Source organism: Schistocerca nitens, chromosome 2, assembly GCF_023898315.1.
Source record: "Schistocerca nitens isolate TAMUIC-IGC-003100 chromosome 2, iqSchNite1.1, whole genome shotgun sequence".
Lineage (NCBI taxonomy): Eukaryota > Metazoa > Arthropoda > Insecta > Orthoptera > Acrididae > Schistocerca > Schistocerca nitens.
In genome coordinates this window covers 641396588-641410802 of record NC_064615.1, presented here as the reverse complement: position 1 = coordinate 641410802, position 14215 = coordinate 641396588, and the positions used below count along the sequence as shown (strand labels likewise).

At 38.1% G+C, this 14215-nt stretch overlaps 1 protein-coding gene across 1 annotated transcript in view; it reads right to left on the bottom strand.

Annotated features, from left to right (window-relative positions):
- The window catches only part of LOC126236756 (DNA-directed RNA polymerase, mitochondrial), a 295970-nt gene that overhangs the window by 235954 nt on the left and 45801 nt on the right, over positions 1 to 14215 (bottom strand). Inside the window, exon 6 of the mRNA XM_049946296.1 lies at positions 10659 to 10823. Within this exon, the coding sequence (XP_049802253.1) occupies positions 10659 to 10823 (165 nt within the window). The remainder of the gene's footprint in view (positions 1 to 10658; positions 10824 to 14215) is intronic.

Below are 14215 nucleotides of genomic sequence, written 5' to 3'. Positions count from 1 at the left end.
TTTCTGTCAAGTCTGTACATAGAATTTTACTTTCGAATTCACTGAACACTTCTCGCATAGCCCTCCTTACGCTAACTTTGACATCGCTTAGCTTCTGTTTGTCTGAGAGGTATTGGCTGCGTTTAAACTTGGAGTGAAGCTCTCTTTGCTTTCGCAGTAGTTTCCTAACTTTGTTGTTGTACCACGGTGGGTTTTTCCCGTCCCTCATAGTTTTACTCGGCACGTACCTGTCTAAAACGCATTTTACGATTGCCTTGAACTTTTTCCATAAACACTCAACATCGTCAGTGTCGGAACAGAAATTTTCGTTTTGATCTGTTAGGTAGTCTGAAATCTGCCTTCTATTACTCTTGCTAAACAGATAAACCTTCCTCCCTTTTTTTATATTCCTATTAACTTCCATATTCAGGGATGCTATTCCCTGTTCTGCACTTACGGAGTCGAAAAGTTCGGGTCTATTTGTTATCAGTAGGTCCAAGATGTTATCTCCACGAGTCGGTTCTCTGTTTAATTGCTCGAGGTAATTTTCGGATAGTGCACTCAGTATAATGTCACTCGATGCTCTGTCCCTACCACCCGTCCTAAACATCTGAGTGTCCCAGTCTATATCTGGTAAATTGAAATCTCCACCTAAGACTATAACATGCTGAGGAAATTTATGTGAAATGTATTCCAAATTTTCTCTCAGTTGTTCTGCCACTAACGCTGCTGAGTCGGGAGGTCGGTAAAAGGAGCCAATTATTAACCCAGCTCGGTTGTTGAGTGTAACCTCCACCCATAATAATTCACAGGAACTATCCACTTCTACTTCACTACAGGATAAACTACTACTAACAGCGACGAACACTCCACCACCGGCTGCATGCAATCTATCCTTCCTAAACACCGTCTGTACCTTTGTAAAAATTTCGGCAGAATTTATCTCTGGCTTAAGCCAGCTCTCTGTACCTATAACGATTTCAGCTTCGGTGCTTTCTATCAGCGATTGAAGTTCCGGTACTTTACCAACGCAGCTTCGACAGTTTACAATTACAATACCGATTGCTGCTTGGTCCCCGCATGTCCTGACTTTGCTCCGCACCCTTTGAGGCTGTTGCCCTTTCTGTACTTGCCTGAGGCCATCTAACCTAAAAAACCGCCCAGTCCACGCCACACAACCCCTGCTACCCATGTAGCCGCTTGCTGCGTGTAGTGGACTCCTGACCTATCCAGCGGAACCCGAAACCCCACCACCCTATGGCGCAAGTCGAGGAATCTGCAGCCCACATGGTCGCAGAACCGCCTCAGCCTCTGATTCAGACCCTCCACTCGGCTCTGTACTAAAAGTAGTACATACGTTTTGCTATTACTGGTAATGGCAGAAGTAAAGAGGATACAAAATGCACATTGGCAATACCAAGATATATATGTTTCTGAAAAAGAGGAATATTATAACATCTAATTTAAATTTAGGTGTAAAGAATTATTTCATGAAAAGTGTTTCTCTGGAGTGTAGTCTTGTACAGAACTGAAATGTAGATGATAAACATTATAAACAAGAAGAAAATGGAACTTTTTAAAAGATGCCGAAGAGAAGAAGGGATCAGATGGCAAAATGCATCCTGAGGCATAAAGGACTAGTCAAGTTGGTAAAGAAGGGGAGCAGTGGGAATAAAAATTGTAGCAGTACATCAATGCTTGATTACAGTAAGCAGATTCAAGTGGATGTACATTGGAGTAGTTATGCAGAGATAAACAGCCTTTTACAGGATAGACTAACATGGAAAGCTGCATCAAATCAGTCTAAGGATTGAAGATCATAAAAAAGTATCACACATTGTGTCATATTTTTTCAGTAAACAGCTGGCATTAATGATCATGCCTTTTTACTATCAATTTCTGCTTATAGTGAAAAGAAAATTTTGTAATTATACCCTGTTTTCTTGCTCCGATTACTTGTCAAGCTTTTATCTCTGCAACTCAAAAGCCTCCAAAGTTCCAGAATATAAGCTGTAATGGAGAACCACCACCACCACCACCACCACCACATAAAGATAGGGCCACAGTGTGCTCAGTATGACACCACCCCACTGGGCCAGGCTCAGTGAGCGGTTGCAATGAAAGAATCAAAGGCACCTGCCCTCCAGTCTTTCTCAGACGATTTTACAAACTCTATTTGGTAAAAAAGCTTGATTTCTACACCACTTTTAGTTTTGTACATCAGCTTCAAGGTGAAATGCCCATAATTTGCATCACTTAATTAATGGTCATTGTTATCGTGATGTTTTGAAAACTTTGGAATGGAAAATAGGGGAGGCTATAATTTTGTGTTTGGTGCATACTAAACCATATGTTGCTGCAAATGAAACTTGGGTAAGATATTGAATTTTTCTTTAGACTTTGGAAGAGGCCATTATCTGTCTCCGATCTCAAGAAAATTGATTTTATGTAGCAAATTCACTCCTCATCGAACAAGTGCGAGAATGAAATATTCAGAACATTCTTCATATCTCATACACTGTTTGAGATATCTAAATGAGATTTTGGCCAGAGATAGCACCAAATAGGAGAGTGTTTTGCCACATGGTTAACATTTAGAACTTTATCCATGGTGATTTACCAGAAGCTGAAGTTTTTATTTTATTTTTTCAAACCCGTACTGTAATTTTTGAAAGTCGTCAATAGCTAGTGAATATGAAAAATATGAAATTTCTTCTCTTATGTTATTGTAAACTGACACAGTGAGATTTTCTGTAAGCTATTGATCTCTCTGGTCACCAACTGTTTATTTAACAAGACATTCTATTTAAGGATTCTGTCTCAAAAGCTACTGCAAAGTGATGCAAAATATACTGTGTTTTGGCAAAAGAATCAAACTTAAACCTGTCAACAAGAAAAATGTAGCTGTTGCTCATAACTGGTGATGATTCTTCAAATAAGAAAGGGTTAACATTTCAGACAAAACTAGAACACCAATTCTGTTGCAGTTTGAGTGAAATCATGTAACACATCATATTTTTAACAGTGAAAAGCTGCAACTGAAATTTACCAAAGGATATTTTTCCTTTCTTCATCTGAGAAAAAAGAAAATAATTCAAAGCAAAGAGTGTACCATCTTTTCTTTCCTACACTCATTCAGAGTGAAGTGGTGAACATCTTAACCTTATATCTTTTCACGTGTTAAACATAAATTATCTACATTTATAAGCCGTTTTAAACTTAATGAATTGTATCAAAAGGTTCATAAAGTAACGACTATCTTGTTTTTTGTAACCTTATTAACCACAGATAAAAAGGCATCAAATACATCAAACAAGATGTCCAGACACTCTGTGACCAACATGGTACTGAAACAGAGGATGACAGACTAAAGGCCGAAATACTAAATGTCTTTTTCCAAAGCTACTTCACAGAGGAAGACTGCACTGTAGTTCCTTCCCTATATTGTCGCACAGATGACAGAATGGTAGATCTACATCTACATCTACATCTACATCTACATCTACATGACTACTCTGCAATTCACATTTAAGTGCTTGGCAGAGGGTTCATCGAACCACAATCATACTATCTCTCTACCATTCCACTCCCGAACAGCGCGCGGGAAAAACGAACACCTAAACCTTTCTGTTCGAGCTCTGATTTCTCTTATTTTATTTAGATGATCATTCCTACCTATGTAGGTTGGGCTCAACAAAATATTTTCGCATTCGGAAGAGAAAGTTGGTGACTGAAATTTTGTAAATAGATCTCGCCGCGACGAAAAACGTCTTTGCTTTAATGACTTCCATCCCAATTCGCATATCATATCTGCCACACTCTCTCCCCTACTACATGATAATACAAAACGAGATGCCATTTTTTGCACCCTTTCGATGTCCTCCGTCAATCCCACCTGGTAAGGATCCCACACCGCGCAGCAATATTCTAACAGAGGACGAACGAGTGTAGTGTAAGCTGTCTCTTTAGTGGATTTGTTGCATCTTCTAAGTGTCCTGCCAATGAAACGCAACCTTTGGCTTGCCTTCCCCACAATATTATCTATGTGGTCTTTCCAACTGAAGTTGTTCGTAATTTTAACACCCAGGTACTTAGTTGAATTGACAGCCTTGAGAATTGTGCTATTTATCGAGTAATCGAATTCCAACGGATTTCTTTCGGAACTCATGTGGATCACCTCACACTTTTCGTTATTTAGCATCACTGCCACCTGCCACACCATACAGCAATCTTTTCTAAATTGCTTTGCAACTGATACTGGTCTTCGGATGACCTTACTAGACGGTAAATTACAGCATCATCTGCGAACAGCCTAAGAGAACTGCTCAGATTGTCACCCAGGTCATTTATATAGATCAGGAATAGCAGAGGACCCAGGACGCTTCCCTGGGGAACACCTGATATCACTTCAGTTTTACTCGATGATTTGCCGTCTATTACTACGAACTGCGACCTTCCTGACAGGAAATCACGAATCCAGTCGCACAACTGAGACGATACCCCATAGGCCCGTAGCTTGATTAGAAGTCGCTTGTGAGGAACGGTGTCAAAAGCTTTCCGGAAATCTAGAAATGCGGAATCAACTTGAGATCCCCTGTCAATAGCGGCCTTTACTTCGTGCGAATAAAGAGCTAGCTGCGTTGCACAAGAATGATGTTTTCTGAAACCGTGCTGATTACGTATCAATAGATCGTTCCCTTCGAGGTGATTCATAATGTTTGAATACAGTATATGCTCCAAAACCCTACTGCAAATCGACGTCAATGATATAGGACTGTAGTTAGATGGATTACTCCTACTACCCTTCTTAAACACTGGTGCGACCTGCGCAATTTTCCAGTCTGTAGGTACAGATCTATCGGCGAGCGAGCGGTTGTATATGAGTGCTAAGTAGGGAGCTATTGTATCAGTGTAATCTGAAAGGAACCTAATCGGTATACAATCTGGACCTGAAGACTTGCCCGTATCAAGCAATTTGAGTTGCTTCGCAACCCCTAAGGTATCTACTTCTAAGAAACTCATGCTAGCAGCTGTTCGTGTTTCAAATTCTGGAATATTCCATTCATCTTCCCTGGTGAAGGAATTTCGGAAAACTGCGTTCAATAACTCTGCCTTAGTGGCACAGTCGTCGGTAACAGTACCATCGGCACTGCGCAGCGAAGATATTGACTGCGTCTTGCCGCTTGTGTACTTTACATACGACCAGAATTTCTTCGGATTTTCTACCAAATTTCGAGACAATGTTTCGTTGTAGAACCTATTAAAGGCATCACGCATTAAAGTCCGTCCCAAATTTCGCGCGTCTGTAAATTTTAGCCAATCTTCGGGATTTCGCGTTCTTCTGAACTTCGCATGCTTTTTCTGTTGCCTCTGCAACAGAGTTCGGACCTGTTTTGTGTACCATGGGGATCAGTTTCATCTCTTACCAATTTATGAGGTACGAATCTCTCAATTGCTGTTGCTACTATACCTTTGAATTTGAGCCACATCTCGTCTACATTTGCATAGTCAGTTCGGAAGGAATGGAGATTGTCTCTTAGGAAGGCTTCTAGTGACACTTTATCCGCTTTTTTAAATAAAATTATTTTGCGTTTGTTTCTGGTGGATTTGGAAGAAACGGTATTGAGCCTAGCTACAACGACCTTGTGATCACTAATCCCTGTATCAGTCATGATGCTCTCTATCAGCTCTGGATTGTTTGTGGCTAAGAGGTCAAGTGTGTTTTCGCAACCATTTACAATTCGCGTGGGTTCGTGGACTAACTGCTCAAAATAATTTTCGGAGAAAGCATTTAGGACAATCTCAGAAGATGTTTTCTGCCTACCACCGGTTTTGAACAAGTATTTTTGCCAACATATCGAGGGAAGGTTGAAGTCCCCACCAACTATAACCGTATGAGTGGGGTATTTATTTGTTATGAGACTCAAATTTTCTCTGAACTGTTCAGCAACTATATCATCGGAGTCTGGGGGCCGGTAGAAGGAGCCAATTATTAACTTAGTTCGGCTGTTAAGTATAACCTCCACCCATACCAATTCGCACGGAGTATCTACTTCGACTTCACTACAAGATAAACCACTACTGACAGACACAAACACTCCACCACCAATTCTGCCTAATCTATCTTTCCTGAACACTGTCTGAGACTTCGTAAAAATTTCTGCAGAACTTATTTCAGGCTTTAGCCAGCTTTCTGTACCTATAACGATTTCAGCTTCTGTGCTTTCTATTAGCACTTGAAGCTCAGGGACTTTCCCAGCACAACGACAACAATTTACAACTACAATGCCGACTGTTCCTTGATCCAAGTACGTCCTGTATTTGCCATGCACCCTTTGAGATTGCAGTCCACCCCGTACTTTCCCGAGGCCTTCTAACCTAAAAAACCGCCCAGTCCACGCCACACAGCCTTCCCTACCCGTGTAGCCGCCAGCTGAGTGTAGTGTACTCCTGACCTATTCAGCGGAACCCGAAATAGATGACAGAGGGATTGACAAACAATTAAAATCACTCAAAACAGGAAAGGCCACTGGACCTGATGGGATACCAGTTCGATTTTACACAGAGTACGTGAAGGAACTTGCCCCCCTTCTTGCAGTGGTGTAATGCAGGTCTCTAGAAGAGCGTAGCATTCCAAAGGATTGGAAAAGGGCACAGGTCAACCCTGTTTTCAAGAAGGGATGTCGAACAGATGTGCAGAACTATAGACCTATATCTCTAATGTCGATCAGTTGTAGAATTTTGGAACACGTATTATGTTCGAGTATAATGGAGACTAGAAATCTACTCTGTAGGAATGAGCATGGGTTTCGAAAAAGACGATCGGGTGAAACTCAGCTCGCGCTATTCATCCACAAGACTCAGAGGGCCATAGACACCGGTTCACAGGCAGATGCCGTGTTTCTTGACTTCCGCAAGGCATTCGATACAGTTCCCCACAGTCGTTTAATGAACAAAGTAAGAGCATATGGAATATCAGACCAATTGTGTGAATGGATTGAAGAGTTCCTAGATAAGGAAATGCAGCATGTCATTCTCAATGGAGAGACGTCTTCCAAAGTAAGAGTGATTTCAGGTGTGCTGCAGGGGAGTGTCGTAGGACCACTGCTATTCACAATATACATAAATGACCTTGTGGATAACACTGGAAGTTCACTGAGGCTTTTTCTGGATGATGCTGTAGTATATCGAGAGGTTGTAACAATGGAAAACTGTTCTGAAATGCAGGAGGATCTGCAACGAATTGACGCATGGTGCAGGGAATGGCAATTGAATCTCAATGTAGACAAGTGTAATGTGCTGCGAATACAAAGAAAGAAAGATCCTTTATCATTTAGCTACAATATAGCAGGTCAGCAACTGGAAGCACTTAATTCCATAAATTATCTGCGAGTAGGCATTAGGGGTGATTTAAAATGGAATGCTCATGTAAAGTTGATCATCGGTAAAGCAGATGCCAGACTGAGATTCATTGGAAAAATCCTAAGGAAATGCAATCCGAAAACAAAGGAAATAGGTTACAGTACATTTGTTCACCCACTGCTTGAACACTGCTCACCAGTGTGGGGTCCGTACCAGACAGGGTTGATAGAAGAGATAGAGAAGATCCAACGGAGAGCAGCGCACTTTGTTACAGGATCATTTAGTAATCGCGAAAGCGTCATGGAGATGATAGATAAACTCCAGTGGAAGACTCTGCAGGAGAGAAGCTCAGTAGCTCGGTACGGGCTTTTGTTAAAGTTTCGAGAACATATCTTCACCGAGGAGTCAAGCAGTATATTGCTCCCTCCTACGTATATCTTGCGAAGAGACCATGAGGATAAAATCAGAGAGATTAGAGCCTAAACAGAGGCATACCGACAATATTTCTTTCCACGAACAATACGAGATTGGAATAGAAAGGAGAGCCGATAGAAGTACTCAAAGTACCCTCCGCCACACACCGTCAGGTGGCTTGCGGAGTATGGATGTAGATGTAGATTTCTAATAGAACACAACTATGCATTTTTGGTGCAGACTAGAACTGACCCAGTAAACTCTTTTGCAATTCTGAAGCTGTGAGAAAATTGATGACTTACAAAACATTGCCAACTGATCATCAGAGTCACTTTCACTGATAAATTAAGAGATGTTTGTAGTCCGAAGATTCACTCCCTCACTCTGTATAGGGAAAGGAATGGAAAAATGGTACACTATTTGCCGTAATTTTTCATATGTCAAAGACAAATGAAGTGTGGAAAGAAAATACTTTGGCAAGTTTCACTGTGTCAGTTTACATTAACATAAGAGAAGAAATTTCTTGTTTTTCATACTAGCAAATTCTCTTTTCACAAGTTGACTATAACTTTTCAAAAATTATAGTACTGGTTAGAAAAAGTAAAATAAAAACTGTAGCTTCTGCTGTATTGCCACAGATGTAGTTCCGTATGTTAACCATATGGCAAAACATTCTTCTCTTTGGGTGCCATCATTGGTCAAAATCTTGTTCCCATACCTCAAACAGATAGCGATATATGACAGATGTTATGAATACTTCATTCCTGCACTTGTGTGATCAGAGATGAATATGCTACTTAAAATCTATTTTCTCGAGATTGGAGTCAGGTAGAGACCTCCTCCGAAGTCTAAAGAAAAATTCGGTATTTCACTCACAGCAACAAATGGTATAATATGCAAGAACAAAATCATAGCGACCCCTATTTTTCATCGCAATGTTTCTGAATTTGTTACATATATAGGAAATATCACAATAACTATGGGCATTAAAGCAAATAATGGGCATTTCACCAAGAAGCTGATATACAAAGCTACAAATAACACAGAAATCAAGTTTTTTTTTACCAAATAGATTCTGTAAAATCATTTGAGAAAGACTGCCTCGATTTTGTCAGTGCAGCAATTTGCAAAGCCTCGCCCGCTTTGGGTGATGACACAATGAGTGTGCCATGGCCTTCTCTTTAGGTGGAGGTTGTGGAAACACCTGACAGGCATTTCTCAATCCATCCATGCATGCATGGGGCTTTCTCCTTACCTGATATGAGAACTCTTGAGAGATACTCGCCCCTACTACACAGAATTTGAAATATATGGTTGTAGTGGTACATATACGATGAACAACCCAATAAACTCTTTGGTCACACCCATGAGGCCCAGTTCCATGATGGATCAAGAAGATATATTTTCTTATTTTACACTTTTTTAAATTAATGTAAAAGGTCAATGAAAAGTAACATCACACAGCAAAATTAATCTTAAGTCACATCAGTCAGTGCTCTAAAAAGTGCAATGAATGGTAAATGTGTACAAGTATAATATTACACTACAAAATATATCAGAAGAGTATAAACATAGAACAAGAGAGTAGTGATTGTTTTAATCTTTTAATACCATGTAGTAACACTTAGCTGTTTACAGATTATTGTCAGTCTTCCTTTTAGAAAAGAGAGAAGGGGAAAGTGAAAAATAAATGTACAACATCTAAATTTAGTAAAAATAAGAGAGAGAGAGAGAGAGAGAGAGACAGTTGCTAAGCAGTCTGACAATTTGAAGTGCTGCACACAGCATCCATATGTCATTGACGTAAATAAAAATATAACAATAAAAAATAAAAAAGAATAATAACTGGTTGTGGATATATCTCCATTTGACATCATGTCAAGCTTTTGTAAATATGAATATCGTCATCTGTTTAAGGTTTTTATCATCAGTAAACCATCTATTTTTGTTTAAATAAGATACAGTCCAACTGTGTGAGTTATTACAATATATTCAGTTACAAATTTTGTTACAGATTTATCCAGAAACACAAAACTGCCAGAATCTACCAATGTGTATGCTCAACACAAATTCTGTTCTTTAGCAGAGGAAAAATTCAGGTACACAGTGTAACTGTGGATGTCACCACAATAGAAGCTTTTCCCTGTTTTTTCCTTCCTTATTTTTATGAAGCAAAGCAAATTAACATAACTGGTCACATTCAATTTCTCAAACCTTAATGTTTCTGAAAAAGGCTCAAGGAAAGCTGCAACATTTAATTTCAACATACTCTTTTATTTTCAAAGCACCTTAGTTATGTAAAAGTAGAATGGGATCAAAATTAACAGCAGCAGTTTGCTATTCCAGTTCCCACCTTCACCAGACTTATTTAATATCAGTTTCATTAAACTACGCCACTAAAATTGAAAAAAAATGTCTTCAACTTAAAACAACAGAGGTACAGATTAAAAGATTAAATACTGTATTGGATGTCCTTGGTCAAATATAAATAATTTAAGCAGTAAAAGTAACTCAGCAAATAGCTAAGGTACTGAATCACCTGCTCTGAAGCTGTTGAGAACTTTGAAGCAGGATTTGTCTGAAACCTAATAACATTATCAGTCTTGTTGATATGCCTGTCAACAACTCAGTGCCTCCATTGAGTTGTTATCTTCACTCCATAAATTATTTATACACCAAAAGCTTATTCAGACGGCCCATGATATCAGAATGATACGGATAAAGACAAGGTACTGTGTGTTAAATTAGAATATACATGACTTTTTATTTCATTGATATGTAATTCAAGGACCAATAACTAATTAAGGTAATTTGCTGCTATCACTTCTAAGCCACTGTATTTTTTGATTAGTAGATATAAAAAGTAGTCGCAAAGATTATAGTTAGGAAAATTTTTCTCTTACAGCTTCCTTCATTTCATCCAGGAAATGTACTAGTTGAATTTTTGTTCCGTCATTCTCAGGCAAACGACCAGCACACTCAAGACAAGCAGCAAATGAGTGAACATTTGGCGCCACTTGATCTTCTTGCAACATGTGCATGATTTCCTTCACTTTTTTTAGATTGCCCTGTTAGGAAAAATGCACACTTTTTAATTTCTTGAGTACATTAATGATAGTAAACCAAATCTCATTAAGTATAGGAGTGTACACACATTTTGTTTTTGTTTTTTTAAGAGTGTCTACTTACAATATGCTGAAACACAAACAGTTTGAGCAATTACCCCCCCCCCCCCCCCCCCCACACACACACACACACTCACACACTCTTTCTCAAATTGCTTATCTAGACTACTGTTATAAACTTTAATAATTTACTTCCTGCTAGTTTTCTAAATTTGTGGTTCATTTTATGTGGTATCTTAAATAAATCCAATATTGCCCAAAATTATCCCAATGTACCAACCAATGAGAGAACATACATTAGCAAAGGATGAGTAACAACACTTTTCATTGTGTTTGAAAATTCTGACAGGTTTTTATTCTGACATGAGCATCACCACATTTTCTGTAAGAATGAATTGTCATTTGCTCAATGTGATATGCAACACTGCACCATGGTAACTGCTTCACTATTTCAGCTAATGGGATCCCCTCTCCCAACATCAGTGTTTCAGGATAATAAAATTGGCAGGTGACCTTTATAGCGCATTGAGATTTTCTCACATCATTATTATTCTGAGGACACTTATGTAGTGGCAGATAGTAGTTTTATATTTGATAAAAACATGTTTCACTGGCAAGAAATTGAGTAGAATTGATGAACAAAACAAGCAGCTTCAGGGATATTAAATGTTGTGGTCACGACCTAATAAATACAAATAGAAATGTAAATCTTCCATTTGTCCAAAATCATGTATCTTTGAAACTTCTTGAGCAACTGCTTCGAAATTCTGATGCGGCATTTCAGACACATTTGTAGATGCCTGTTTCTTATATTTATTAAATACCTGAGACTTTTTGAGATTTTTTTGTAAGAACATTTCCCTGTTATTAAATTTATAAAAAATATATATTACATATATTTAAAAAATACAAATATAAAAAAGATGTGTACTCCAATGGAACATTCTGCAAAAATTTCAAAGTATTCATTCAATAATTTTCAGAGATTTGTGATTAGGAACATTCACAGTTTCTATATAAGTACAAATGCGGATGTTCATTTCTTCACGGACTGCTTTGAAATTTTGACACTATGTTGAATTCTAATACGGGCATGTTTTTAGATACCAATTCTTTAATATATGATGTACATTATATGTATATGTATATATCTACAAATATCATGATGTTCAGGATCCACCTATGTTAGCTTACTACAGCAACAGTCATTAATCACCACATCAAATTTAAAAAAATAATGTATACTTGTTATATTTCTCTTGGACAACTGGCTTCAGTTACAATCTGCACACAACTCAGATAAACATATGAGCAGTTATCTTGTGCCTTCCAGCATATAAACATAACTCGTTAAGTTTTCCTAGCACCCGAGTGGGGACCTCTCTGGTAAACAGAAGGACTGTTATGAAAGATACACATGCTCTGAATGTCTGTTATCTTCTCTGCAGTCTTCTCACAGCTATATCAGCTTTCACTGTTTTGTCATTTTTGTCAACCCTTTCATGAATTATCCTGCCCTCCACAGCTTCCATTTAACTTTCTTTTTCTTATTTTTTCCCCATTTCTTTTGATGCTCGCATGCCTCGTGCAATTTCTTTCCTGAGTTTAGTTCATGTATCTGTTTTCAGTACCCTGTCAATACTCTGGAATTTGAATGCTGATTGCACCCATTATTACCTCCATCTCCTTACAAAATTATTTCCTGGAATGACGTATGTATGATTTTTCCTTCCCCACCATATCTATAATTTTATCCATTACATTTTCTTCTGTCCTCCAATAAAATACAAATAAGTTCTAAAAGATTGGCTGTCAGTGTCTATTTTCTCTATTGGCACATTTATCCTGCCTCAATGATTGGTACCTAAGCACTATGTTTCTGTTTTAAGTGTTAATAAACACGTATTTGTAAATTAAAAACTGTCACAAAATCAAAGTCAATCAACACTAATTCACCAACATCAGTACTGTGGCACACCTATCAATGATATTCTCAGTCATATCTCAGGTTTTTATTAGTAATTACCTGTCAATAAAATAGTGATTGTTAATTATCTAGATACTACATTAATATTTTTGTCTACTGATACTGAATAATTAGAGCTAATGTTAATCAGGTTACCTTCCATTCAGAAAGTGGGTGCACTCAGCGGCTGTTATGTGACATAAATTATAGAGTGCAGCATTCAGTCGTCCTTTTTTAGATTTTATTATGCAAATGCAGATTTCGGCTAGTAGATAGCCACTATCAATGCATGTAAGTCCCTGTTGTTCGGGTATCAGTCACAGTTCTTTGAATACTCACATCATTCTGGTGAGTATTCAAAGAACTGTGACCGATGCCTGAACAACAGGGACTTACATGCATCGAGAATAGAAAATAGTGCATTGAGAATGTGTCGCTACTAGCTGAAATCTGGATTCGCGTAATAAAACCTAAAAAGGATGACTGATTGCTGCACTCTATCGTTTATAAGCTTATGTTAATGTGGGTTTGTGAGTAAGTGCCAAGTTACTTACAACTTCTTTAATTTCTGGTAATCATCCATTAAAGTAAAGAATGCAAGCTGTACTACAGTTCAGAATACAGGTTCAACTGCATGTCCTATCTGTAAGTGGCTGGGTAATCAGCAGAAACACTGTCAGAATCTAAGGGCATACTGTTTGCAATACGACGACAGCAGTGTTCAAGCCAACTTTAAGGTCAAGGACAGCCTTTCTTTTTTAAGTCTGCCTTGGCTCCCATGACAAGAAAGGGGTATTATATCTCTGTTCTCAAAATATGTCTGTGATACCACTGTTCCTCTACCATTTCTATGGATACAAAAAAAACTAAATATAAATACAAAAGATTAAGAGTAAAGCAGTCTTCAATTGGAAGTAGAGTTTAAATTGCAAGGTGCTTTAACAAGCGAGATCCTGTTGAGAGAGCAAGCCTCTATCTTCTTACAATACATTATCGAGAGACTTCCAGTTTATCATACAACCTGGAGCACAATGAAATTTAGAACTGTAGTAAACAATAGAGAAGTACTCACAGGAATGGTTTTCTAAAATATAAATGTTCTGTGAGGGCTTACAGTCTTTACATAATTAACAATGTTTAGCAAAGAAACGAACTGTAATATCTTTTACACTGTACTTTAAGGGGAAAAGAAACAGAACCAGAATGGTACAATATTAGAACTAGAGCCAATTAACAACTGAGAGAAACAAAATTGGCACACAAAGACCTTATATTTCTGATGACAACATAAAAGCACTAAAATAAGAAAAAACTATAACATACAAAAGCAAGAAAGAAAATTAGGATTTAATGCCCCATTGCTGATGAC